Source organism: Myxine glutinosa, chromosome 6, assembly GCF_964187855.1.
Source record: "Myxine glutinosa chromosome 6, kmMyxGlut1.1, whole genome shotgun sequence".
NCBI lineage: Eukaryota > Metazoa > Chordata > Myxini > Myxiniformes > Myxinidae > Myxine > Myxine glutinosa.
In genome coordinates, this window is record NC_136266.1 from 140,141,382 (window position 1) to 140,167,861 (window position 26,480).

The 26,480-nt window shown below is 43.2% G+C and overlaps 1 protein-coding gene across 7 annotated transcripts in view; it reads left to right on the forward strand.

Moving 5' to 3' along the window:
- The window catches only part of LOC137430365 (synaptic vesicle 2-related protein-like), a 183,798-nt gene that overhangs the window by 83,921 nt on the left and 73,397 nt on the right, over window positions 1-26,480 (forward strand). For all 7 annotated transcript variants that reach the window (XM_078780609.1, XM_078780612.1, XM_078780615.1 and 4 more), the window contains 2 exons: window positions 7,100-7,163; window positions 9,425-9,550. In XM_078780609.1, coding sequence (XP_078636735.1) covers window positions 7,100-7,163; window positions 9,425-9,550 — 190 coding nt within the window. The remainder of the gene's footprint in view (window positions 1-7,099; window positions 7,164-9,424; window positions 9,551-26,480) is intronic.

Below are 26,480 nucleotides of genomic sequence, written 5' to 3' on the forward strand. Positions count from 1 at the left end.
TCACACCATATCCGTAACCCCCATGAACTCTCTCAAAACCGTCCATACTCCTTCCCACATGTCCATTTAGGTCGCCTCCTACCACAACAACTTCCTCATCTTTCACGTTTTCCATCAGCTTCTCTATTGTACACCAGAACTTGTCCTTCTCTTCATCGCTCCGACCAACCTGTGGAGCATATCCCAAGTGACGTTCACCAAGAGCTTTCCAATCATCATTTTCAGTCCCTGTAATATTCCTGCTTTATTGGTAAGGCCAAGGCCACGAGACGTGCTCTCGTTAGATCACAGTCAATTCCGTCAGATCGGGAAAGTGCATATGGTCATCAACGGCTCCCAACAGACTATCTTTCATTGACCATCATCAACCTTTCACTCACACTAGTCACACTCGCCACACTGTCTACAAACTCCTCAGAAAACAGGACACCAACCATGCATGCCTTCTGGGCACCCATGCCACACAAACTTGTATTTCTGTCCCTGCCTGCTCTTCACCATTCTCACACCACTTCCCTTCCATCTCGTCTCCTGCACACAACATATGTCCACACTTCTACTGACCAATACTTCCACCACTTCTCCAGATCTCTCCGTCATTGTCCCTACATTCCATGTCCCAAACCTCAGAAACCGATCTCCACGTCGGGCATCAGATGTTTCGTCATAAATGGAGTGATTTCCACCCTTGCTTTGATCGGGTTCCCCACCTTGAGTTTTGACGAGAGGGAGTGGGGTCCCCCACGGGGTACTTCGGGCTGTACCCTGCCCATATGTAGTTGTAATTGTCATGGTTCTCTTTTTGAGGCAAAGTTTTTATGGCCGGATGCCCTTTCTGACGCCAACCCTTTTAGTCGCCTCTTACGACACGCAGGGATACGGTGTACCTATTCTAAACCGGGGTACACACCGGCATTCTAGAATGTGATTTTAAAAAAAACTTCGCATGTCTGTCAGAATATCAATCAAAAATACTTCCCCTTTGGTCCATCCTATGAGAGTCGGAGACAAGTTGTTGATCATTCGTTGTTTGCTGGTGCAAGAGTATGGAACATTGAATCACTTTGGAATGCCCACTACTTTATGGGAAACTTAATGTAAGGAGAGTTTACTCAATTTTAATTTTTTTGAGTTCACGTTTCCGAGATACTCTGGGGTACCAGCGACGTCATGCTTCCCTTAATTTAAACTATCACTTGCCATGAACCAGTAGTTTCAGGACATTTAAAATTATGATATGCCATTTAAACTCGGTCTAACTTTGTAAGATAATACAGAATACTGTATCTTCCTTCAAGCTTAAGGATGACAGGCTTAGAGCCTGGTGTTGGCATAGTGGTTAGGGTGCCGGCTTGGGATCCTAGGATCCTGGGTTTGAATCCTGGTCGATCACTGAATTAACGCCAGGGGGGTTGACTCAGCCTGTCATCCTTCCGAGGTCTGCAAATTGAGTACCAGTTCACTGGTAATTCCCTGTGTGTCGCAAAAAGCGACTAACGGGGTTGGCGGCAGGAAGGGCATCCAGCCGTCAAAACATTGCTTCAAAAAAGGGGACCACGGTCCCCAAAAAAGGCCAACCCCTGCTCTGTGGGGTAAAATGGCCTTTAAAGGTGGTTCCTTCAAGCTTAAACTCCGAGCAGTTAAAACAGCAACTATTTCCAGGATCAAGGCACGCTTTGGGGAGCACATTTTTATCGTTTGCGGACTGTAATATAATGATATGCTCCTGGTCCATGCTTGGTTTGGTTCCATATTTTGTGAATGACCATATGCACTTTCCCGATCTGACGGAATTGACTGTGATCTAACGAGAGCACAACTCGTGGCCTTGGCCTTACCAATAAAGCGGGAATATTACATGGACTAAAGGTATTTTAAACGGTATCGTGGTATTTTAAACCATTTTTCAATGGTTGTTAGGAGACAGTGCAGCATGCGGAATCATACTAAAGGAATCGTATGACTTAAAACTAAACAGATATATAATTAAATAATCACTCACAGTTCCCAATCAAAAATATTTTTTGCACCCGCGAATACGCAGAATGTAGAAGCAATTCTCATGTTATTAACCGATAACATGCATGGTCTGCGAATGATGGGACCATGAATATCGGGGTCTGGCTGTATTCCACCCTTGACTTTCAAAACCGTTGAAGTTCTTCCACACAGTGTCAAATCATTTAGTTTTGAACTCTTGTGAAATGGTGTTCCACGCTTCTTCTGAGACCTTCCAAAGATCATGCAAGCTGGTTATTGAAGTATTTCAATGTGGCTACCACTTTGATGGAGTGGTAAGGCTTGTGTGTCCCAATGAGCCGAAGAGCTTTGCTGGCAGGAACTTCTTAGCTCCTGGTAGGTTTAACCAAGCCAGACAGGCCAAAAGGTATGGGAGTGGTCACACAAATAGGACAATTGAGATTCTTAGCTTTTTTTAGCATCTTATCCAGTGGATTGTACCATAAACTTTTTAAAATCACACTAGCAGGAGTCGTGGGCACTAATGTAGCGACTTGAGTGGCAAGCCCATCAGGCATGGGAGTGGCATCCTCTTCACCATATGGCTGTAAATGGTACAACCAGTGTTCAGCAAGTGCCGGGTTTCTGGCCAGAAAAGTTCCTGGCTGGTAACTAACCAGAGAAGCCCCTTATGTGGGTGAAGTAGTGGACCACCGAGAGAAAGAATTGATTCCAGAAGGCAGCAGGTAGGTCCTTGTGATATATAACTGGCATCTACACCTAGTTAGATGAGGACTGTCCATAGTCCTTGGTGGATGAGAGGCACTGCTCCAATAGCATGGGTGAACACCTTCCTATGAAGGAGACATCTGCCAGTGTACCTCAGCCATGAGTGAATAGTCACCCCCTGGGGAGATGTTGAGGGTGGAAGCCTTGATGCTCGTCGGTGGAGTCGTCTTCAAACCTACAGTGCATTCAGAAAGTATTCAGACCCCTTCACTTTTTTCACATTTTGTTATGTTGCAGTCTTATGCTGAAATAGTTTTAATTTTTTCCCTCATCGATCTACACTCAATACCCCATAATGACAAAGAGAAAACAGGATTTTAGAAAGTTTTGCAAATTTATTAAAAAGAAAAAACTGAAATATCATATTTACATCATAAGTATTCAGACCCTTTGCTATGACACTTGAAATTTAGCTCGGGTGCCTCCCATTTCTCTTGATCATCTTTGAGATGCTTCTACACCTTGATTGGAGTCGACCTGTGGTAAATTCAATTGATTGGACATGATTCGGAAAGGCACACACCTGTCTATATAAGGTCTCACAGCTGACAATGCATATCAGAGCAAAAACCAAGCCATTAGGTCGAAGGAACTGCCTGCAGAGCTCAGAGACAGGATTGTGTCGAGGCACAAATTTGGGGAAGCCTACAAAAAAATTTCTCCTGCATTGAAGGTTCCGAAGAGCACAGTGGCCTCCATAATTCTTAAATGGAAGAAGTTTGGAACAACCAGGACTCTTCCGAGAACTGGCCACTTGGCCAAACTGAGCAATCGGGGGAGAAGGGCCTTGGTGAGAGGTGACCAAGAACCCGATGGTCACTCTGGCTGAGCTCCAGAGATCCTGTGTGGAGATGGGAGAAACTTCCAGAAGGACAACCATCACTGCAACACTCCACCGATCTGGGCTTTATGGCAGAGTGGCCAGACGGAAGCCTCTCCTCAGTGAAAGACACAGGAAAGCCCAAAGAATCTTGTTTCTCACAGTCTGAGAGTCCTTTAGGTGCTTTATTGCAAACTCCAAGCGGGCTTTCATGTCTTTCACCACCATCAGTTGTTCACCACCATCTCAGATCACCCCTCCCCCATTCTTGCCCCCCAACCAACACCATGATAATTTCTACCCACATTAACTCCTCTACCCAAAGGCCACCTCTTTCCAACTTTCCACTTTTTAGCTCACCTGGAACGTAGTTCCGGGGAGCTTATGCGATGGCACGTCATCCATCACTCCGTCAATCCGTAAACACTTGCAACTTCTTCTACGAAACCGCTGATGGGATTGTGACCAAACTTGCTTGGCACAAATGATATTTGGTATGTTGCAACCCAAGTTTGTTCACGATATATTAAAATAAATCGAAGTGCATGGGGGTCTACGGGGGATCAAAGTGGGTCCAGATTTTATCCTCCCACCCCCCACCGCCCAAATAAGAAATTGCTTTCTTATCTGAAACTACACACACGATTTTGATGAAACTTGACCACAACCTTCCCCACCCGTGATGTACCAAAGTTTGTTCATGGCATTAAAAAAAATCGGGCCACAAGAGGATCTACGGGGGGTTGCCCCCCAAAATAGGTATTTGCTTTCTTCTCAGAAACTACACGGGTTGCCCCCCCCCCCCTCTTTTTCTACTGTTACTTTTGTTCTGTTGCAACCTGATCTGTTCAGTGTTCTTGCGCTTCCACGAGCCTTGATCTTGTATTAAAAACAAACACGTAAATGGCTGTGGTTACCGATGGAATGTTATGTACATTCCAAGGTATTGTTACGGATCGCGGATTAGATGTTATTTACCGAGCGGTGGTATTGCCGCGACCTAACAGTTCCCCCGATTCTTCCCCAACTCACCCGATTCCACCCGAACGTTGGCCAAATCGCGCTACGCTAAATCAATGATTGGAAAGGACACAACGACTGGGATAAATGAAACGACGCAAGGGGTACAGTTCTCAAGACCTCCGGAGGAGGGTATAATTAGTGGTGGAGAAAATGGGTAGATTACAAGGTAGAGTGAGGTAAAAGACACAGAAGAGATGGGCACTTAAATACAATCTTATCTTTTCCCAGACAGACCACAGACAAACGGAACAAGGCTGACTTACACAGGGATTGATGGCAAGAAGGGACAGGTAGTTCGATAGCACAAGGTGCACCTTGGCTCGGGGACAGGATCAAGCACGGTCCAAGAGATGCAGGGAGGCCTCACAGCGCTCGGAAGGGACGTCTCTCTTGCTTCAAGCTCAGCGCGCATCTGACGTCACCTCCCTCTTTCTGCGCATGCTCAGCGGGGAGTGACACGCCCTCGGCTGGTTGGCTCCGCCCCAGATGGGACCGGTCCGCCGCTTCCATTGGGTGCGGGGGTTACCGGGCTCCGCCCTTGACGAGGAGCTGACAGGGAGCCCCTATTTGGTAACCCCGTCAAGCACATGTTCGATGGCGGCTCGCTGGGAAGGCCTCATGCCCTCCCAACACCCCCTACCAACCAAGCCGGAGTGAGGACGCGCACTCCCTGTGCACGCCGCCGCCGTTGCTGTTGTTGTTGTTGTTGTTGTTTCTGAACCGTGAGGAAGAGCTGCGGGGAGGTATTGGGAGGTCCTAAACTTCCTAACGGTGCCATACAATCACATTCTGGTGCAACGAAGGGTCAGAATTAATGGAAACGAATCCTTAACTGACATAGACTAAGAATAACTAGCAAGATGTCCTATAGTTGTCTACGTGAGATGCGGTGGACCTGGATGCGACATTTAATGGGGGGAAATAGGGGGAGGTCGGGTCTACAGAGTGTTGTTTACAGAAAATGGGACTAGGGAATGGGGGATTGGGGATAGTTGGGAAGTATTGAGGAAATAGGGGAATATTTACAAGCGGATATGGATGGATGCAAATCCCATATCCGCAACAGTATAATGCACATTGTGCATGACTATCTTCCGACTGTGAAGCTTGCCAGCACGCGCTGTTTGTCGATCACTCGTCATTGAAATACGACTGGGATTAAATACAGTTGGTGAGTAAAATCGTGCATATTGCTGTACATGTTCTTATTGCTGCCAATTATGTAATAGTAAGACTATTTAATGCAGTTTTCACATATAATCAACAAGATAATTTGTCGTGCAATAAAAATGAAATTATACAGCATGTAAATACTTTTTTGAAAACTCAGAAACAAGTAATAAAAAGTTGTAAATAAATAAATAAATAAATAAAACAGTTAAAAGTTTTTACATTTGTCCACAACTTTTTGAAATCTCATGCTGGATATCGTTTTTCGCCCTAATTACTCAATGGTGAAGAATCACTTTAAAAAATTCTCAGATCCAGATCCACATTCGGATCTTCACCAAAATCGACTCATTTCGTCCATGTCACATACACAATCTCTGCACTAAATTTCGTCTGAATCCTGAGATATCCTGTTCACAAACAGACTGGGGTGAAAACATAACCTCCATCCATCTTCAGTGGCACGGGTAACAAGTACATTTCCTCTAAATGTACTTTATTTTCATGATTCTGTCATCATTTCTTTTTATCTAGTGGGCTTGGTGTTGTGTGCAAGGGTTAGGTTCACGTGTTTATTTAATAAATTCAAGTCTATGTTTAGGAGATGATCCCTTCACCCCCACCCCCAAATAAGTGCTCAATTGTGCTCATGGAATATTCCTTACTTTCATGAGAACTTGCATTAAATTGGAGTTTCCTCTATCACGAGTTTCTTTGGGTGCAGTTCGTTATTCGAGGTATTAATATTGAATCTTTGCCTAGTCAATCGTCATTTTGCTTTTGGATTATTAATACCAACACTTATTTTGAACAAAAAACACTTATTTTTGAAGCAGAGGTGTGTCAATGAAACATGATTGAATTTTATTGTGACATTAATAAGAATTCCTCCAATTCAGTTTTTCTACTTTGCACATTCCCATCTGAGCACTTGGCTCATTATGCTTCAAGGAAACCAGGGTAAAATCACAAATGCTGTTACTTTATCCATTGTCTACTCATAACCTTGTAATTCATGTAAATGTAAACAGAGGTCTCCTAAGGTCCTTGTCGTGTACGTGATGTGCGTACAAGCTCCTCTATGAGCTTTTGAATGGGGATTTTGTCCCTTGGCATTTTGTTGGTGATAGCACGAGGGGTTTTGGGAAGTGAAAAGTAGTTTAGGTTGTTTTTTTTTCTGGAGGTGGGGAGGGATGTAGTAAAAGATGAAAAGATTATATAACATTAAAGTGTTGCTTAAACTACCCACCCTCTCCCCGAACCCAAATTCATCGAGTGTTCTAAGATTGCATGAAGCAGAGGATTTTGTGCTGTCTGTTCTGGCTCTTCCCTTTCCAGGACAACACTGTTCACTGAATTTCTGACTGTGAAAACTCGCTCTTACTGCATCATAAACTTTGCGGTGAGACAAAATGTAGTCCGTTAAACCAACACGCCCATGGGTTGCACTCGTTTCCCCAACCCATCCAACCACCCACCCAAGGAACACTCTTCACCTGCAAGTTTCCAGCATCCTATCAGCTCCATTTTTTTTTTCCTATCTGCTATTTGCTATCCATGTCCTACTATCATAGTCCTGCAACAGGTGAGGGATTGGGGGAAGAGCAAACCTCTCCCCTGCCTTTTCCAGGAGGGGCGGAAATTGTCTAGTCACGTGAATGCCCAAAAATGCCTGACGACGTTGCTGTACGATTAGTGTCTGTAAGCGGTTTCTAAAATGCATCATATCCTTTGACCGCTGATAATTTTGTTCTCGCTAATCTTTGGAAGCCTTTCAGAAGCAGAGATCCAAATTTACCTCAAACTATTCGCCGATTCCAATTCGTCCTGTATTTGGTCAATTTTCACTGCGATAAGATAGATGCTAAACTTTTGCTAAACTCTCCAGTTTTTTAAATCTAATTTAAAAAAGGATAACATCACAAAACGCTAATGAAAGTATATCTGTTTTCATTTCATTTGAGCCCATGTTCAGCACAATTAGTAGAATATTTACTAAGATGTTCAGATTGACAAAAATTATCCAGAAAGGATTTAGGTATTTGGTAAATTATTTGGTACAATGCATAAAATCTGGGTTTATTATTATTTTTCCCTGAGTAATTGACCACAGTGAACTACCTGCCCAGGTGCTATGGGGTTAATTACTCCAATACCACCACATTTGAATCGATTGACCATTTCTCGAGAAAGATAAGGCCTGTGAGTGTTTTAAAAAAAACAAGTCAGGAGACGACGATGGTTCACGAGCGAGCGGTATTCAATGACAAAGGACGGACTATAACCAAAACAGGCCTGGGCTGGGGGGTCAGGGGGCCCACGTGGTAGGTGTCGGCCCCCGACATGCGGTGTACATGCCTATTTACAAAGGGCCCCAATGCACTGCGTGCTAATACACAATACCGAAAATTCGGTTCGATTCCGACAACTTTGAAAATTTGACCTTTGTGCCCTTGAAATGTCAAAACGAAGGTTACTGACCTTGAAATGAGATATAAAATAATGTATAATCAGTTATGAGGTTAGTTAGCTACACAATACCGAAAATTTGGTTAGATTCCAACAACTTTGAAAATTTGACCTTTGTGACCTTCAAAGGTCAAAGGTCGAAGATTCTGAAATTTGTTGGAAAACTTGTATTTCATGATGTATGTGATAATATAAGATCATGTATGACATTTCACCCTATCAGGAAGTGAACAATGTAATAAAACCATCAAAAATCGATTTTTCTACATTTCGTGACCTTGTGACCTTGACCTTGGGGCGAAAATGAAAAATCGAGCTCCGTGGGGCTAGACACATGACATTGGCCGAACCAAATACCGAACCCCTGTCAGATTCCACCAACTCCCTCAGAGAAGGTGTAGCTTGAACTCGATTACCCCCTAAAAAGACATCTTTTTTGGGCGTTGCTCCGCCCACAATGGGCGCAATACGCCCACACTGGGCAGGACACAACTAGATCATGATATCAACCTCCCACCCAAGTTTCATCTAGATCGGATGATATCATCGGGTAGTTATGCTACAGACAGACACCCATGACGAATAAAGTGGTCACTCTGTTTGATAACTCCTGAACCAGTTATTAAGACTTTCCTCTTGGGTATATCTTGTATGTATGCCTGAGTTTGCAGGTGAAAGAGAATGCTTCTCATTCCCCCCCCCCCCACCCCATTCTCCCCCCCCCCCACCCCATTCTCGCCCCCTCCCCCCCCCCCCCCCCCCCCCGAGTCCTTGCGTTTTAATTTACCGGTCTACTTTGAACCTTTGTTTCTCTATGATTCTTTTTTTCCCCTCAAATCAATTCTGTCCCCGCTCCCCCTTTGCCCATCTGCTGCTCTGGCATCCCTGTTTGGGTTGAGGGGTAGGGGTGTTTTTTACTAGCTACTGTATCAATGTATATTCTTCCATGTCGAAAATGCATGCTCCATTCAGCTCCCTCCACTCATTCATATCACCCCTCCACTCTAACTAATAGTGTTGAAAACTTGTGGAAATCCATGAGACCACACGCTGTCATTTTTTGGAGCTGATTTATGATTATGCTATATAGAATAATTATTTTATAGAACCCCAAGGAGATGTCCCCAACTTTATTATTTATTGCAGTTCATATTTCTCTGTTCCATCTCTCATTTGTCTGCATGACTGGCACAGGTGACCTGGTCCTTTGGCTTGCTGACCATGATCGGCCTGGGCATGTTGATCCTTCCCTTCATGACCTGGAGGTGGTTCGTCTTCATTTCCACCCTACCACTGTTCATCATTTTCTTCATTTCCTTTGTGAGGGTCAACATGGTCTTATTGGGAAAAAAAAAAAAACCTTTGTTATTGCTAGTTATAGATTGTGGAATTGAGGTTTTGCCAATTATATTTAGCCCATTTGGTTTGAAGGGATCGTGTCCATTTGGTTGAAGACCTGGTTTGGTCAGATTTGCTTCCCAACCTGACAATTGCAGGCAGGATGTTGCAACATCAAGTCATTCAGAAGCAACGTTGAGCTGGCTGGTTCTTTAGTGTCAGCCATTGTGTGCTGGTTTTATCTTATTTTTTTAATGTTGGAGGCTCCAGGCACGGACTGTATAGCCCTCATCGAGGCCAGGCCTTAAATAAAAGAGAAGAAAAGTGTATGATGTTTGTTTGTGAGAAAGAGGTTGAAGCTAGCCCAGTAGATATAGTTTGAGTGAGCCAGAAAGTAAGACCAGCAATCTTGACACTGAGTGTAAGATGGTTCCGGGCACCACTTTAACGCTCCTAATTCAAGACGGTCGTACCACCCTGGGCGGTTGCTGTCTACAACCTACTACCTAAAATAATGGTACATTGACCTTTAGCTGGCTTTGTCATTAGTGCCGGTACACAGGTATCCAGCTCACCAAAGTCTAAACGTGTGCCTTAACCAATGGGTTGCTGCATCCATGGCTTCGTTGAATCCCTCCCTTACTCCCCCCACCCCCCTACTATAGCTCCCTTTCCTGAAAAAAATGGAAAACTGCTGCCAGTTTAGGCATATACATGAATGAATCCATTTTGTCCAGTATAGTATGCTTGCTTGGTTAATCTAAGGGAGGAATGTATTGTGAAACAATTATTTGTTTCTGTGCACCCAACCCTGTATTTCTTGACATAATTCACTTTACTTTTCTTTCTTTCTTTTTAACATTACAATTTTCGACAGTTAGCTTCACCTGTTTGCTTCACCTGCTCTCACATGGATGGAATAGGATTTTGTCAGGTGTCTGTCTGCGCACAAGTCAATTTTTACATCGTGCCCCCATGCAGCCTATCTTAATATTGTGGCCTTGAGTACATTTCAACAGTTTTTTTTTGTTTGTTTTTTTTGTTTTTTTTGTATACAAGATCGAGGCTCGTGAAAGAGCTAACATTAATCACACAAAAAGACAAACCGACACACAAAACCGACACACAAAACACAAAAAACAAGGGGAGCGGCAGACAAGATGGGGAGAGGGGGAAGGACACAAAAGAGAGGGGGAAGAGGGGGAAGGACACAAACACAACATTTGAGAGCAGGGACATCGGGAGGACTTGGGGGGAGGTGGGAGAGGAATAAAACATATGAACACTGCAAGGACTCTGGGGTGAATTACCGGGGGTAGAAAAGATCAAGGTTTTCGATGGGGGAAGATAAGAGATTGTGGTGAACAGCTGTTTTAAAGACCTGGAGGGAGGAGTGGGATTGAAGGGAGTGGGGGAGTTTGTTACAGAGGCGGGAGAAAAGGGGAATGAAAGAGTGAAGGTGAGCAGAGAGCCTAGACTTTGGCAGTTTAACCATAAGAGGGTTGCAGGCAGATCTTGTGCGACCTGAAGGAATATTGGGGGGACAGAGCACAGAGAGAGCTGGGGGAGCAAGGCCGGAGAGGAGTCGGTAGAAGACAGAAAGACCACCAACCTGCCTGCGGTGAGTGAGTGAAAGGCCCTCGGTGTTGACTACATCGCAGGAGATTCCAATGATTCTGAAAGCTTTGGCCTCAACAGCGTGAAGCCGAGCAAGGTGTGAGGCAGGAGCACCAGCCCAGAGGGGGGAACAGTATTCCATTGAGCTGCGGATGAAAGCCTTGTATGTGGTGAGGAGCTCAGGTGTGCCAAGGAAGGACTTCGCACGACGGAGGATGCCCAGTCGGCGACTGGCTTTGGAGGCCAGCTTGGAAATGTGGTTATCCCAAGAAAGATCATGGCAGATAGTGAGACCCAAAAGCTTGAGCGACAGAACTTCTTGGAGAGGATTGTTGAGAAGGTAGATGGGAGGGTTGTCCAGTCGGTCCTTTCGGAGAGACATTGTAAGAGTGTGAGATTTGTCAGGATTGAAAGACATGTTCCACTTGTTTGACCAGTCTGTGATTTTGTCCAGGTCTGCAGAGAGTGAGGAGGCTGCAGACTGCCGATCTGAGGGATGAGGAATGGAGCGACAGAGAGTAGAGTCGTCAGCAAAGAGATAGAGAGGATTTTCAAGAGAGGCAGAGAGATCATTGATGAAGACCAGAAAAAGCACAGGGCCCAGAACACTACCTTGGGGAACTCCAGCCTGAACAGGAAGAGGAGATGAGAGAAACCCATTCAGGGCCACACGTTGACTATGACCAGAGAGGAAGTCCGCCAGCCATGCGTGGAGATTTCCATGGATACCAAAGGAGGAGAGTTTGGTGAGCAGAGCAGGGTGCCAGACCGTATCGAAGGCACGTGAAATGTCAAGGGAGACGGCTCTAATTTCCTGTTTGGCGTTGAGGACCTCCATCCATTGTTGAGAAAGCAGAAGCAGCATGTCCAGAGTAGAGTGACCAGGTCTGAAACCAAATTGATGATCAGAGATCAAGCCATTGGAGAAGAGGAAAGATTTAATATCTGAAGCAATGATGGATTCCATGACTTTGCTGATAATTGGGAGAAGGCTGATTGGTCTGTAGTTGCTGGGATCTGTTTTTGCACCTTTTTTGTGCAAAGCGGTGATGTTGGCTGATTTCCAAGCAGATGGCAGATGATCTTGAGCAAAAGAGAGGGTGAAGAGAACAGAAAGAGGGAGTGAAAGAGCAGAAGAACATGATTTTAGGACCCGTGGGCTGATGCCGTCAGGACCAGTTGCAGAATCAGAGTCGAGGGTTGACAGAAACTTTTCCACCTTGTCAGGAGGAAAGGACACAGAGTCCAGGAGCAGCTGGGTACGACTGGGTATGGTGGGTACAGAGAGGGATGGGTTTGGGACACAAGATTTAGAGGCAAACACAGAGTTGAGGCATTCAGCTTTTTCACGTGCGGAGTCAGCCGTTAAGCCGTTTGAGGTGAGGGAGGGGATGGAGGGGGAACAAACACCAGAAACAGATTTGACCAGACGCCACCAGGATTTGGAAGAGGGAGACAGATAAGAGAGTTCGTTCTTGAGAATGGTGAGATATTGTTTCCTGGCTCTCCTGAGGGTGGACACACACTTGTTTCGGGCTTTGTGAAAGGAAATGAGATTTCCTTCCGTTGGATTTGCTTTCCAGGAGACGAAAGCAAGTTGTTTCAGGGCAACAGCCTCACCACAAGATTCCGTGTACCATGGACGGGAGGAAGGGTATGACAACTGAAGACAAGATAGTATAAATCTGTGCATGAGAGAGAGCAATTTACTTTGAAAGAATTCCCAGGATGAGTTGATGTCAGAGGCGGTAGAGATGGGAGACCAGTCCAGATGATTGATGGCTGCTTGAAGACCGTGCCAGTTGGCCTGAGTGAAATGCCAGACTCGTCGACGCTGAGGAGGCTCTCTGAGAATGGTCAGAGAGATGTCCACTTTGACAAGCACATGATCAGATGAGCCGATTGGAGCAGAAGAAGAGCAGTAGACATTTTCAGGGAAGTTTGTCATAACCAAATCCAGAAGAGAAGATGCTCCGTTGACTGAGATCCGGGTCGGGAAATTGACAGATTGTGTCAGTCCCAGTGAGTCGCAGAAGTCCTTTGCTGAAGAGCCATGGCTGGTGAGAGAGGTACCCACACCCAGCCAACTGGCATGGTGACAATTGAAATCACCACATATGAGGAAGAGAGAGTTGGGATGGGTAGATAGAAGTTGGTCCATATTTTCAGACAGTGAGATGTAGATGGAGTCATCACTGTTTGGTGGACGGTACAACACACATATGAACAAAAGGTGGGAGCGAAGGGGAAGCCGTAGCCAAAGGTATTCCTGGGGGTGAGGTGGAGAGAGGGCAGTGGAGGAAGAGTGAGGAAGAGTTTTTTATAAAGATAGCAACCCCACCTCCAGGACGAGGCTCAGGTCTATCATACCAGAGGAGGGAGTAACCTGGGAGAGATACCAAGGCATCAGAGACATCATGAAGGAGGAAAGTTTCTGTTAAGCAGATCACATCTGGTTTGTCAGAAGCAACATGTATGGAGAGGTCAGTCAAGTTTGAGCGAAGGCCCCGGATGTTTGAGGTCCATACCGTTAATGAAGAGGAAGGGGGAGAATCGGGTCCAGAACAGGGGGGGGAGGGGTAGGGTAAGATGTGGAAGAGGAGGAAGAGGTAGGGAGAGCTGTTGAAGGTGTGTCAGAGATTTCAGAATAGCTTGGAGAAAGGGAAGAATGGGGCAGACAAAAGGTTTGATGGAGATTGGGTGAGGCACAGTGAGGTGTTATTTGAGGAGGGGGAAGAGCGAGGCAGAAGGTTTGGGGAGATGAAGGTGAAAGTTGGAAGGGGGAAGAAGCAGGGAGGATGCTTTGAGGAGGAGGGGTGAGAGGCGAGTCTAAGAGGGGAGGAGCGAGGGAGAGTCTCGGAGGGGAGGGGTGTGGGGGGAGTTTAGGAGGGAGGGGAGGGAAGGGGCAAGGGGGGAGATTTGAAAGGGATGGGTGATGGGGAGGATTTGGAGGGGAGGGGTGACATTGGATTTTGAAAAGTGTATGATTCATGGGAAACTAACATTTTTTGCAAAATGAGTTTGAGACCTTCGAGTCAAAAATACGTTTGAGGACACTGGAGGAGGGGTGGAGTTCTGGATAGTTTAGGGAATGTAGAAAGGAGGAACTGTAAGAGATGGTATTATATATATTTTTTGGAATGAATAGATTTGGTGAGCAAGACGAAAGCATCCTTTTGTAGGAAAAGAAGAAAAGGGTGTTATAATATATGAGAGAAAATAGTTGTTCAGGGGAGAGATTATACATTTCTAACCGCGTGATCGCGAACGAAGAACGAACGAACAAAAAGAACAACAAATAAACGAATAAGACCTGGGAAGGAAATATTTTTTGGGGTTTTTTTTTTTTTTGTGAGTACAGATATTAAACAAGGAGGTACGGGGTGAACGACTGGGACGAAACAGAGAACGAAAATAATTTCAGCGCATTCGACGAATCGCTGAGAGAAAAACGAAACCACAAGGTCGGAGACGGTACGGTAGTCTAAGCCTACGAGTACTAGGCCGCAGAATACTCGATACAATTAACCGACGATTGTATATACATGTACGAAAAATTAGCACCGAAAATTTTCCAAAAGATACGCTATAGGTACACACACCGAAAGATAGATACAGTCTCGACAAAAACACGATTGTGATAGATCACTTAGCTTCGAGAGCGTGAGCGCGTGGAGCAGCTTCGAAAAGACGTGACCTCGCCGTGATCTCGCGAGATCTCCCGAGAGTTGTCTAAAGTAAACAATATTTTCTCAAGTTTAAGCACAAGTTCATTTTGCACTTTGAATGTGGATTACGTCAAAATTATCCATGCCCATTCCTGACTTTGTGTTTGGCTATCCTCTGTCCTCCACCAATGGTTTGAATTATTCTGCATGACATACAGGCTCAAATCGACAAGTGCGCACAACCGGTCTTAGGCACATTTCAAAGACGTTGTCAAATATTTTCTATTATTTTTTTTATTTATTTTTTTTTTTTTTTGGATACAAGATCGAGGCTCGTGAAAGCTAACATTAATCACACAAAAAGTCAACCGACACAAAAAACATAAAATAAGGGGAGCGGAACACAAGATGGGGAGAGAGGGGGAAAGACACAAACACAACATTTGAGAGCAAGACACCGAGAGAAATGTGGGAGGGGGGGGGGGGCTTGGGGGGAGGTGGCAGAGGTTTCGAACATATTGTCGCGCAACTCCGGTTAACACCAGAGTCGCGGATGGCCTAAACGGTCTTATTCGGAGGCAACTACCCAAACATGGATTCGGCTATATGGCGCGCGGGAGGAAGAAGGAAAATGGAGGCTGCGGCAAAAGCTTACCTTCAGCGCACCGACGTAGGGTCCTGTAAGGGGATTAACTCAAGCGGGCACAGGTGTAACGGGAAATAGAAAATAATACAAGGGTTTATTGCAAAGAATGGTGGGACAGGAAAAGCATGTGCCGGTAACAAATATCCTAATCGGGACGTCCCCACTCGCGACAGATTTCAGAAACGAGACGAGGGGATATGAATTAATAAAAAGAACACGTTCGTCGTGTAATTGGGATAGGTAATGTAGTGTGCAGTCTTATCTGTCTGTAGTCTTGCATGTAACACGGCCGCCACCAGGCCCCGCTCCACGCTCTGATCGTTTGCACATGAGGTAGGCCCCTTTCCAAGCTCCGATCCTCTCGCCGCCCACGAGGTCCGTGCACCAGGCACTACACGTCCAACGCAGGCCAGCCAGCTCCACACAAGGTCGACCCTCAACTCGAGCACGGACACAGAACGACGAAGAACGGCAAAGGGGGAAAGAGAGCGCGAGTCCACTGCACGCCAAGTGCTGCTTTGAGCCAAGTTCAAGCCAATGAAGCAACTCTCACAATTCTCTCCCTGTCCGAACTCCACTGCTGGCCAACTCCTCTCTCCACTGCGTCTCAAGACTCACTCGGTGCAAGACCCACTGCCGCGCAACTGCTCTGAACCAACTGCCACACAACTGCTCTGAACCAACTGCCGCGCAACTGCTCTGAACCAACTACCGCGCAACTGCTCTGAACCAACTACCGCGCAACTGCTCTGAACCAACTACCGCGCAACTGCTCTGAACCAACTACCGCGCAACTGCTCTGAACCAACTACCGCGCAACTGCTCTGAACCAACTACCGCGCAACTGCTCTGAACCAACTACCGCGCAACTGCTCTGAACCAACTCTGTCTGCGCAACTCCCTCACTCTACTGCGTCTCAAGACTCACTGCCAGAAGCAACTCTCTCACAACTCTCTGCCTGTGTGAACTCGACCCTTGGCCAACTCCTCTGCTTGCCAACTCCACGAAAAGTCCTGCCGCCCCCTGTATCACTCCGCGGCGGTGACGTCAGCCTTGGTGCGCCACCCAATCATTGGCCTCCACTGAATCACAGGCCTGTGGTGTGGTCATAGCACGTGGCACTCGAGGTGGATCGGCCTGTCGGAGGAGTAAACGGCGGCGGCCATGCTGCGGTGTCCTGGCCTGGTTTCCTTTTGCCGGTTCTCTTTCACGGTCATGTCAGGGAAGGGCGTTACTTAGTGTTGCGCTAAGGACCTGTTGGAATGTCTATGTTGGTCTGCAGTGCCAAAAGGGACAAAGGTTTGGCTAACCAGGTGAGGACACACAGGGGCGCTACTCTTTAATCCCTAACTCTACTTAACACATGAACCTCCTGGTAGATTCACAAGTATACTCCTTACCCGACAAAACGCCTACACATGAACTTATTACAGGTAGTGTTCCTTACCGCGACACCTCGAAGCATGTTACCTACTCAGCTCTATCTGCTCTACATATCACTACCCCACCAGACATAACAATATTGTAATACATCACCTAATCTCACCAAGTCTATGTCATCTGTGGGGCTCGGATAATTGATTAATTTATAATTGTTTTTCATATTAATATTTTTAGTTATATCATATTTCTGTCGTTAGGCCTGTGCCTTTGTATAATAATTTGATAAATCAACATCCGACTCTTGAGATCCCCTTAAGATAGAACCGTCTTTTCCAACGTAGGTCATTTTACATAAGATTTAAAATATAAATATTTCCATTATTGTCGAGGTGAAATAATACGTATAAACATAATTGACTGCAACATTTGGAATTTACCTCTTGGACTTGAAATGTTTGAAAAACAACATGCTACAAGAAGTCTTTTACTTCAAGAGGCGGCAGAAGCACATAACTGTCAAAATAATATTTATCCCGGCTATTTATGAATGCAAGTCCAATGAGTACCATTCCCAGTATTATCTTCTAAATTCATAATAATATTCGTTGTATTTTTAGGCAGCTTTGTTAATTCATCCCTCATACAAATACTTACGTTATCGAGGTTTAGCTGTTTGCTATATTTACCGAGGTCTATATTTGACGTTTTATTCTTTCCAAAATGTTTAAACCACTCCTCTATTTTATTCAGGAGAAAGATAAAATCCATTACCCCTTTTAGTTAGTTTTACACCCATCTGTGTGATACGAGAAAGCATATCTCCAACTACCGATCTCGCTTTATCAGGCAGACCTTCAAGTTTTTCAGCAAAATCTATAATTACACCGCTTCCACTAATTACGTCGCTCCCACAACGTTTTTTCTCCTCCATCACCTTGCTATGCCTTTCCAATTCTTTTTGGGCTGCCAGTTGAGCTTTCCTTTCGTTAGCAGCTTTTACCGCCACTGAACTACCACCCGCCGCCGCCACCACTGCTCCAACACCGCTCGCCAAAGCTCCTAATAGAGGAATTCAAAATGGAAGAAATCCTCCGTTTATTTCCTTTACTGAATATTTCTTCAACATAGTTTTTGACATTTTAAAACTAAGTGAACCGGTACTATTTAACGTTTTCGCCTGCACTTTTGTGAGCAAAACACTAATTCTTATATCACCCTTTCTTTGGATTGTACGAATGGTAATCGTACAAGGCTTTTGATGTAGAATGCAAGATGATAGCTTATCACGATTTGTTTGATTAATACAGTTATGTGAAAAAGTAAGTACACCCCATGTAAAGTTTTGACTTTTTCAACATATTTCAACATACAGCTATTTGATCTTCTTTTCAACAATATTAATAGATAAAGTTGATATTATATAACAAACTAGCAGAAGTACCCGGCATTGCCGGGAGGGGGGAGGGGAACGGGGAGGAGGGGAGAAGAGGGGGGGAGGGGAGAGGGGAGAAGAGGGGGGGGGGATGGTGAGAGGGGAGAAGAGGGGGGGATTGGGAGGGGGAAAGGGAGGGGGAGGAGGGTGGGAGGGGAACGGGGGGGGGAGGGGAGGAGAGAAGAGTGGGGAGGGGGAGGGGGAGGGGGGTGGGGAAGGGGGGAGGGAGGGGGTGGGGGAGGGGAGGGGGGTGGGGAAGGGGGGAGGGAGGGGGTGGGGGAGGGGAGTGGGGTGGGGAAGAGGTAGGGCGGAAAGGAAGGCATAGGGGGGAAAGGGAGGGGCATGGGGGAAAGGGGGTGGGGAAGGGGTAGGGCAGAAAGGAAGGGGTAGGGGGGAAAGGGAGGAGCATGGGGGAAAGGGGGGGAGGGGGATGAGGAAGGGGTAGGGCAGAAAGGAGGGGGGAGGGGGATGAGGAAGGGGTGGGGTAGGGGGGAGAGGAGGGCGAGGGGGAGAGGGTAGGGTGGAGGGGTAAGGGTAGGGGGAGGGGGGAAAGGGAAGGAGGGAGGGAAGAGGAGGGGAGGGATATAGATGGTTACTGGCAATTGATCACATCCACAAATGATGTAATCCACACAATTTATGTACTTTACATAACGTTAATAGGAATACATGGCCGTGTAGATGGGAAATAGTTTGTTTGAAATAAATCACAAATATCAGATGAAAGTGAAAAAAAATCTGTGGTGTGAATGGCAATGTTCCTCGCTGAAATGTGAAAAAACTGAATTACGTGCGAATGCATAACTGTGAGATTATTGCGGCAAAGTTGGAACATCACGTGATCGCTCTGAGCGAATCAGCGCGCTGCTCTGCGACCAGCTGAGATTCCGTGTATAATGTTCCTCGCTGAAATGCGCTGAGGTAAATATGAATAAAAAATTCGATATATTTTCACTTTTACGTTTTGGCTAACTCGCTCGCGAACCTGACGACGATCCTGAGCAAGGATCGCTACGTTATGCTAACGCTACGTTAGCTACGCTACGCTACGTTACGCTACGTTCGCTACATTATGGCTAAAAATATGGATCTAAAGATGAAAGAAAAAAAAAACCTATGTGGTGTGAATGGCAATGTTCCTCGCTTAAATGTGAAAAAACTGAATTACGTGCGAACGCATAACTGTGAGATTATGGCGGCAAAGTTGGAACATCACGTGATCGCTCTGAGCGAATCAGCGCGCTGCTCTGCCATTCCGGTCATAATATTCCTCGCTGAAGTGCGCTGAGGTAAAAATATGGTTTAAAAATATTATGAAATAAATTTTTAGGTCGACCATGTTCGTACCAGGCTCAATGGCCATGTTTGTGCCAAATATCAAGTTCGTGAGCCTCTCCGTTTAGGAGTCTATCGGTAACATTACACACACACACACACACACACACACACACACACACACACACACACACACACACATACACATATTATATAACACACACACATTTATCTCAAAACTTTTTGTTGCATTTGTATTCCAATCTGTTCCTGTTACGGCATTTACCTTATAATAATCTTCTTCTTTAGTTGAGTTGGAAATGATAATCTTATCATCCAAATCATACATAGCATCAACCGCCTCCATTCTTTATATATTAACAATATTAAAAAAAAAAAAACATATCAAAATATAATAAATAAATTTATTATATTTATGCGTAATACTAATAAAATATTTGAAACTTTTGAAAACCCGACCCAAGTACCTTAATTATTTCTTGTTTTTCTTGCGGAGTTAGTCCAATTTTACCTCTTAATTTCTTTGATCGCTTGTAATTTATGAGACTCCTTTTGAGCGTCTTTTATACTCTCTACAGCACCCGTTGCATTTCCCACAGTAGAAACTGTTGAACCAATTAGATCTTTATGTTTAAGAATAGTTGAACCAATACCCATTAGAGTATCAATTAACCCATCTCCTTTATTTCTAAATTGGTCTCCTACACCACGTTCTCTCTTAGGCTTGTAGTATCCTCTCCCAAGAAACATACCTTCACCCTTATAGTACGGTGAAAGATACATACCTTCACCCTTATAGTGCGGTGAAAGATACATACCTTCACCCTTATAGTGCGGTGAAAGATACATACCTTCCCAAATCCCATCCCCCTCTTTTGTAATGACTTTATATTTTCTTAACTCGTGTTTTCTCACAACAGGCATCGTGTTTTTATTCTATGTCGAATAAAAAACTTTTAACATTTTAGTTTTCATTTTTTCAATTTATCCGCTTTGATTTTTTTTGTTCTACTCGAGAATAATTAGTGTGGTGGCCAAAACCATTTTTCAAAACATAATTTATCTTCCATTGAAAATTTTAATGGAATTAAAAATTCCCTGCTCGACGTTAACATAACCTCCCCTCTTTGCCGAGTAAATACAGGACCTATTTTTCCAAACGCCAACTCTTGGAAGGTTTTCTTTTTGTCTTGATCACTCGTGTTAAAACTACATTCTAGAAAAAAAACAGTTGGATGTTCATTTATTAATCGTTTTATATTCCTTATATAATGTTCAATTAATCACTTTATTTGGCATAGTCTAATTATGATGGATATAGTTTTGCCATTGAAAGAAACCATACGGTGATCCTGATCGGTTATCTTAAAATTTACTTTAGAAATGGTTTTTCGTGAGACGGGTAAATAGGAGAGATTCTTTGGTTCCATATTGAATTTATAACCTATTGGGGTTGAGTAAGCGCTGAATGAAAATGTTGTATTTGTTTTTACTCCATCGTCAAAAGCACCATCAACCAAATCACAGTTAATCAACCCCGAATTTATGCCTGAGGATATGTCAACGGCGTTATCACTGTAAAACGTATTGTTATCCTCAAGATTTTTTTGCGGAGAAACCTAACATCTCTCGGAATGAATTATTAATTGTTAAATCTATTTTATAATTATTTTTAAGTCTAATAGTTGATTTTGATGCGTTTTTGAGTACCTATTTCAATATTTTTTGGTTCATCACCTTTTTCTTTCATAACGTGTGAAATTTCGAAACATCTATATCATTAAAACGCTTATTTCTGAAGTTTGTAATCGGAACTTCTCTCCAGCTATTGCTCCTGTCGCCCTAAGATATCTGTGATAGATACTATGTAGTTATGACGAACCCTTCCATATAAGCATACCTATGTCTCCAAATGTCTATAGGTGTGGAATAAAAGCTGAAAATCAGTGAAAAGTTTTGAATAACTTGCGCCATTTTGTTTTACGCACACTGAGATGCTGCACTTGATACCGAGGCGAAGAAGAAGACGTCCCCATGTGTCCCGGTAGCACAGCGACTCGAGAGGCATGCTACGCCTTTTAATACAAATATAAATGCTTTCAGAAATGTAAAGGGGATACTTACCGGTAACCACACTATAAAAGACAATACTGCAGTTGAATACAAAGCGATATTCAGGAGATCCGCCAGAATGAATGTTGGTGCCAACTGACACAATTATTTTGAAAGGAAGCGGGAAGGCAGCATGCATCTAAAATGCTGCACCAAGTTAAATATGTGGATTTATGGTAATAATCACTTCTTAACAAGTTAGTTTTTGTATGAACATAAACATTATTTATGCCCGTGATTTTCACGGGTTACCGCTAGTAGTACAGGAATCTTGTAAGCTCCGGGGGGTACTTCTATAGTTTTATATCCACTTCCCGGATTATAACTAAACTTGTTATTTTTTTCTGTGATAATAAACAGTATTATAGGTTTCCATAGACAATAACGCCGCTTCATATTCTTTTGCGGGATCAAGTTGTATCGGGTATGGTAATGAAGCCATGTCATCACTCGCTGTAAAATCAAATCTAAGAGTTGTGCTTCTCATTTTTTTATATGTGAGATACAATATCTTTGTATTGACATTTATTAATTATTTTCATATTCATCAGCTGATCTAGAATGGCTGATGTTTCATTAAAACAATTGTTGTTTCCCGCCTCCTAGTACCTAACAACAGTAATAGTCTCTTAACTAATTGTGATGTCATTCGGAAGAAAACTAACACCGGAGCCTGAACCCAGTCCAAGTTTATTTAAAACATTTTTAATATGTTTTTCCTTCTCGTTCTTACTTTTTTAACCTTAAGATCCGCCTCATAATCGAGCGTGTTTAGCAACTCAATATACTCTCTATCTTCCTCTCTTTCCAAATCAAGCGGTTCATCAAAATATTTTGAACCGCTGAGCCCGGTGTTTGTGAGAAGAAACATTAATCTGGGAGTTAATCTAATATGAGGTCTGTTAGAACTTAAGAATGTCAAGTTATCATTAACTATCCATACCGTTTCGTTAACAAGGTAAAACTGATTTCCTTTTCCTTTATAAATGAGACCCGTTTTGGTTTTTGAACCTGGTGAATATTCTCTGTTTGGAAGAGCGTTCACAACATGTTTAGGAGGTTGATTTATCTTCTCAAGTTGTTGGCGTGCTTCTTGTGCCTCTATAATTCCTAGCTCTTGATCCGCTAGTTCCTCCAACTCTCGCAACCCCTGATGTTGTTTGGGAGTATATGTTATCGCGGGAACCTGATCCGATAGGTCAATCAAATCGTGCATCTCTTGATGTTGTTTGGGAGTATATGTTATCGCGGGAACTTGAAACGAAACCACCTTTTGTTCGGAAGATTTTAAAATAGGTTTTAAAAGCTTCTCTTGTTTTCTTTCAAATATGTCTTCACCTTATAGCTTTTGGCTCCGTTTCTTCTTTATCCCCTCCTGTTGTTTAACAACTTTTGAAAGTAATTGATTATATTCCTTAAATTTTCTTACTCGTTCTTCAGCATTCATTTTATTTAACCGAGAAAATTATTGGTTATTATATCATCTTCTTTAACAACAATATATTTATATTTTTCAGCCGTATGTTTCATATGCCCCTCAAATTCCTTTTTTCTACATAATGTAGAACAATTATCTCTCCAAAAATTATTTATATCTATTGCATTTAGTTTGATTAAAATAAAAGTATTAGCATTGTTTCTTATTGAGCGGTGAGGGAGTTGAAAGTATGATTGACTGAGATAAATACAATTACAAGAAGAATGTCGACCCCTTGTATAGTAACTGTCCATAACCATTTGATTTCTCTCATTAACACAATCGTCAAAGATAAGGAGGTTCTTTTTTGTTTCATCTTAATCTTGAGGTAAAGGCATATAATCCCTATTATCGCTGAGAATACAAGTTATAGGTATAGACGATGTGGGTTTTGATTTATTTTTACCTTTTTGTTGAGTATCACAAAATAGTTGTATTCCATCTTTAATGTCGTACTCATTTAGTTTGTGTTGAAGTTTAAATAACCTGATTATATCTTCTTTTTTAAGCCCCGCATTAAAACCTTGTGATAGTTGATGCTCTGGTTGAAAACTTGAATTTGTGAAAATTATTACATTTTCATAGTCTAAAAATTTTGGAGTGAGGAGCATATTTAGAAGCAAACAGGTTTTCCCACATCTGCTTGAACCAACTATTAAACATCTTAATGAATTTGGAAGGTTCTAATGATTATTAAATTTTATCTTACTTTCCCACACGTGTAAAAAAAATCATCGATTTTATATAGGTTTGAAAAATTACCGTTTAATCATTCATCCTGTGCGTTATCCCTATTTACATTATAATTGTGTATACATATTAGAAGTTTCTCAACCAAACGCTTAATTACGTTAAGTATATATTGAAATATTCTGTCTTGCTGTTCATTCATTTTATATATATGCCAACATAAAAAAAGAAATCTTTTTTTTCCCCAAACATTACATGTTATTTTCAAAATTTACTATTTTGAGAAACAAGGGGGGTGTGGGGATCTACCCTTTGTGTCATATGTAAAAAAAAAAAATCGTGCTTCCTCCTTATCTCCACCTGAGCGCCATAGAATAGTCTAGGTTTAGCAATTTCATTAAACAGGCGGTTCGTTTATATTCCTGGATTAAAAATCCTAATCGCGTATTATGCAAAAATGTATCGCTAGTCACAATATGTTGAAATGTTTCTTCAACACTTATACTATTTACCCCAATACTGTTTACTTTTTCAGCATAAGGCAAAATTAAATCTTTTAGTTCATTTAATTTTTCATAAAGTGCATTAAATTCCCTAATTATAATAATATTCACCTTTTCATTGAAGTCATTCATTTTATAATTCTTGTGTTTTAAATCAAAATTTCAATTTTTCTATTTTATTAATTGTTATAATTCTGAAATTATATTTTTAGGAAAAGGGATCTGCCCTTTGCGCCACATGTAGAAAATTCGGAAATCATGAAATCGAGAAAAATCGAGAAAATCGAGAAAATCACTAAAATGGCAAAATCAAGAAAAATGACAAATCTGAAATTTTGAAAATCAATTTTTTTTGAAATTTTAGAAATTTGAAATAAATAAATAATTAAATAATTAAATAATTCTAACACTTCCGGTTTGTGGTGAGTCACTTCCTGTTTTGGGGGCAAGGAGGGGATACGGGGATTTTGGGGATTTGGTATGGTTTCCAGGATCAGCATTTATTAGCTACTCATGTGTATGGAGAAGCACCCTTCTTTGGTGAGATTAGTAAAATGTGAAAAATATTTGGCATGGGTAATCTGGGGGTTCGATGTAAATTTAAGGGTGGATCTTGAGAGGCCAGGGTGGACATTGACAGCAGTGGCACCATTATTGATCCAGGTGTGTTAGATCAAAGTGTTGGAGGCTGGGATGAAATTGACAGGTTAGCAGGACACAGCCTTCAACTGGCTATGGGGGCGACTGCGCCGATATTTGGGACGTGGGTTTGTGGGGATGTAGTTGGGTAGTCTGGAGATCAACGTGGTGCTATAGGTGTCTGAGGTGTGTGGACCGTCTTCTGGAGGAGTCTCCTGGTGGAGCATGGCTGTCTGCTGGACCTTGGCGTGGTAAAGTGTGGGTGGGCAATTTAGGACAGTTATTTGAGCGTCGCGTTTTATTTTGTATTATCGGCATCCGTGGCAATAAAGCCTTGTTTATTTTTGTACATTTTAATTCCGTTTTCCGTGCGAGTTCATTTCCTGCAGGCAGGACCGACAGGTAAAAGCTGCCAGCTTCTTCTTCTTCTCTCTTCTTACCACGCGTAGATATAAAATCCGTATTTGAACAACGCCTCAAATACGCTCGATTTGTTATCAGTGAAGCTCCCGGTATTAACTGAGAGCAGTCACGCGACAATACTAAGGGATCTTCTCGGAATCTAGGAAGTGCATGAATGAAAGCTGGGTGTTTGCTCAGCCTGCTGTCATCTCTCCAGGGTCTTAAGCCGCCATTTTGTTTCAGCCTGCTCAAATATGCCTTGCCTTGGAGCAAGGGTAGAAAAGATGATAGTTTTGGATTGGGGGTGATATGAGATAGTGGGGTACAGCTATCTTGAAAACCTGGAGGGAATAATGAGATTGAAGAAAATGTGGAAGTTGGTTCCACAGGCAGGAGAAAAGAGGAACAGATGAGTGAAGGTGAGCAGTGATCCTGGATTAAGGTAGTTTCACCAGAAGGGGTTGTTGTAGGACCATGTGTGCCTTGCAGAAACCTGCGAGTACAAAGCACAGAAAGAGCAGAGGGTGCAAGATCAGAAAAAGGCTGTAGAAGCAGGAAAACTTCTGACCTATCTGCAATGGCGTAGTGGTAGACCCATAGACTCAGCTTCATCACGGCAAATTACAATAATCTTGAAGGCCTTGGTTTCCATGGCGTCAAGCTGGCAAGGTGTGAGGTTAGGGGAGCCAGCCCATATGGGCGAACAGTAGGGTACTCTATCAAGCTGTGGATTAAGGCCTTGTAGGTGGACAGGAGTTCATGTATGCCAAGGAAGGACTTTGTATGACGGAGGATGCCCAGTCAGCGGTTGGCTTTGCCAAGAAAGATGTGGTTTGCTCGAGAAAGATCATGGCTGATGGTGAAACCCAGGAGTTTGAATGACTGAACTTGCTCAAGAGGATTGTTAAGAAAATAAAGAGATGGTGAGAGTAAGATTTGTCAGGATTGAAAGACCGATTGCTGAGACTATTGTAATGTTGGCAATATTTTTTTCTGTACCATGCCACCTTTATGACTTGCACCTAAGTGTACGGTATATGCAAATG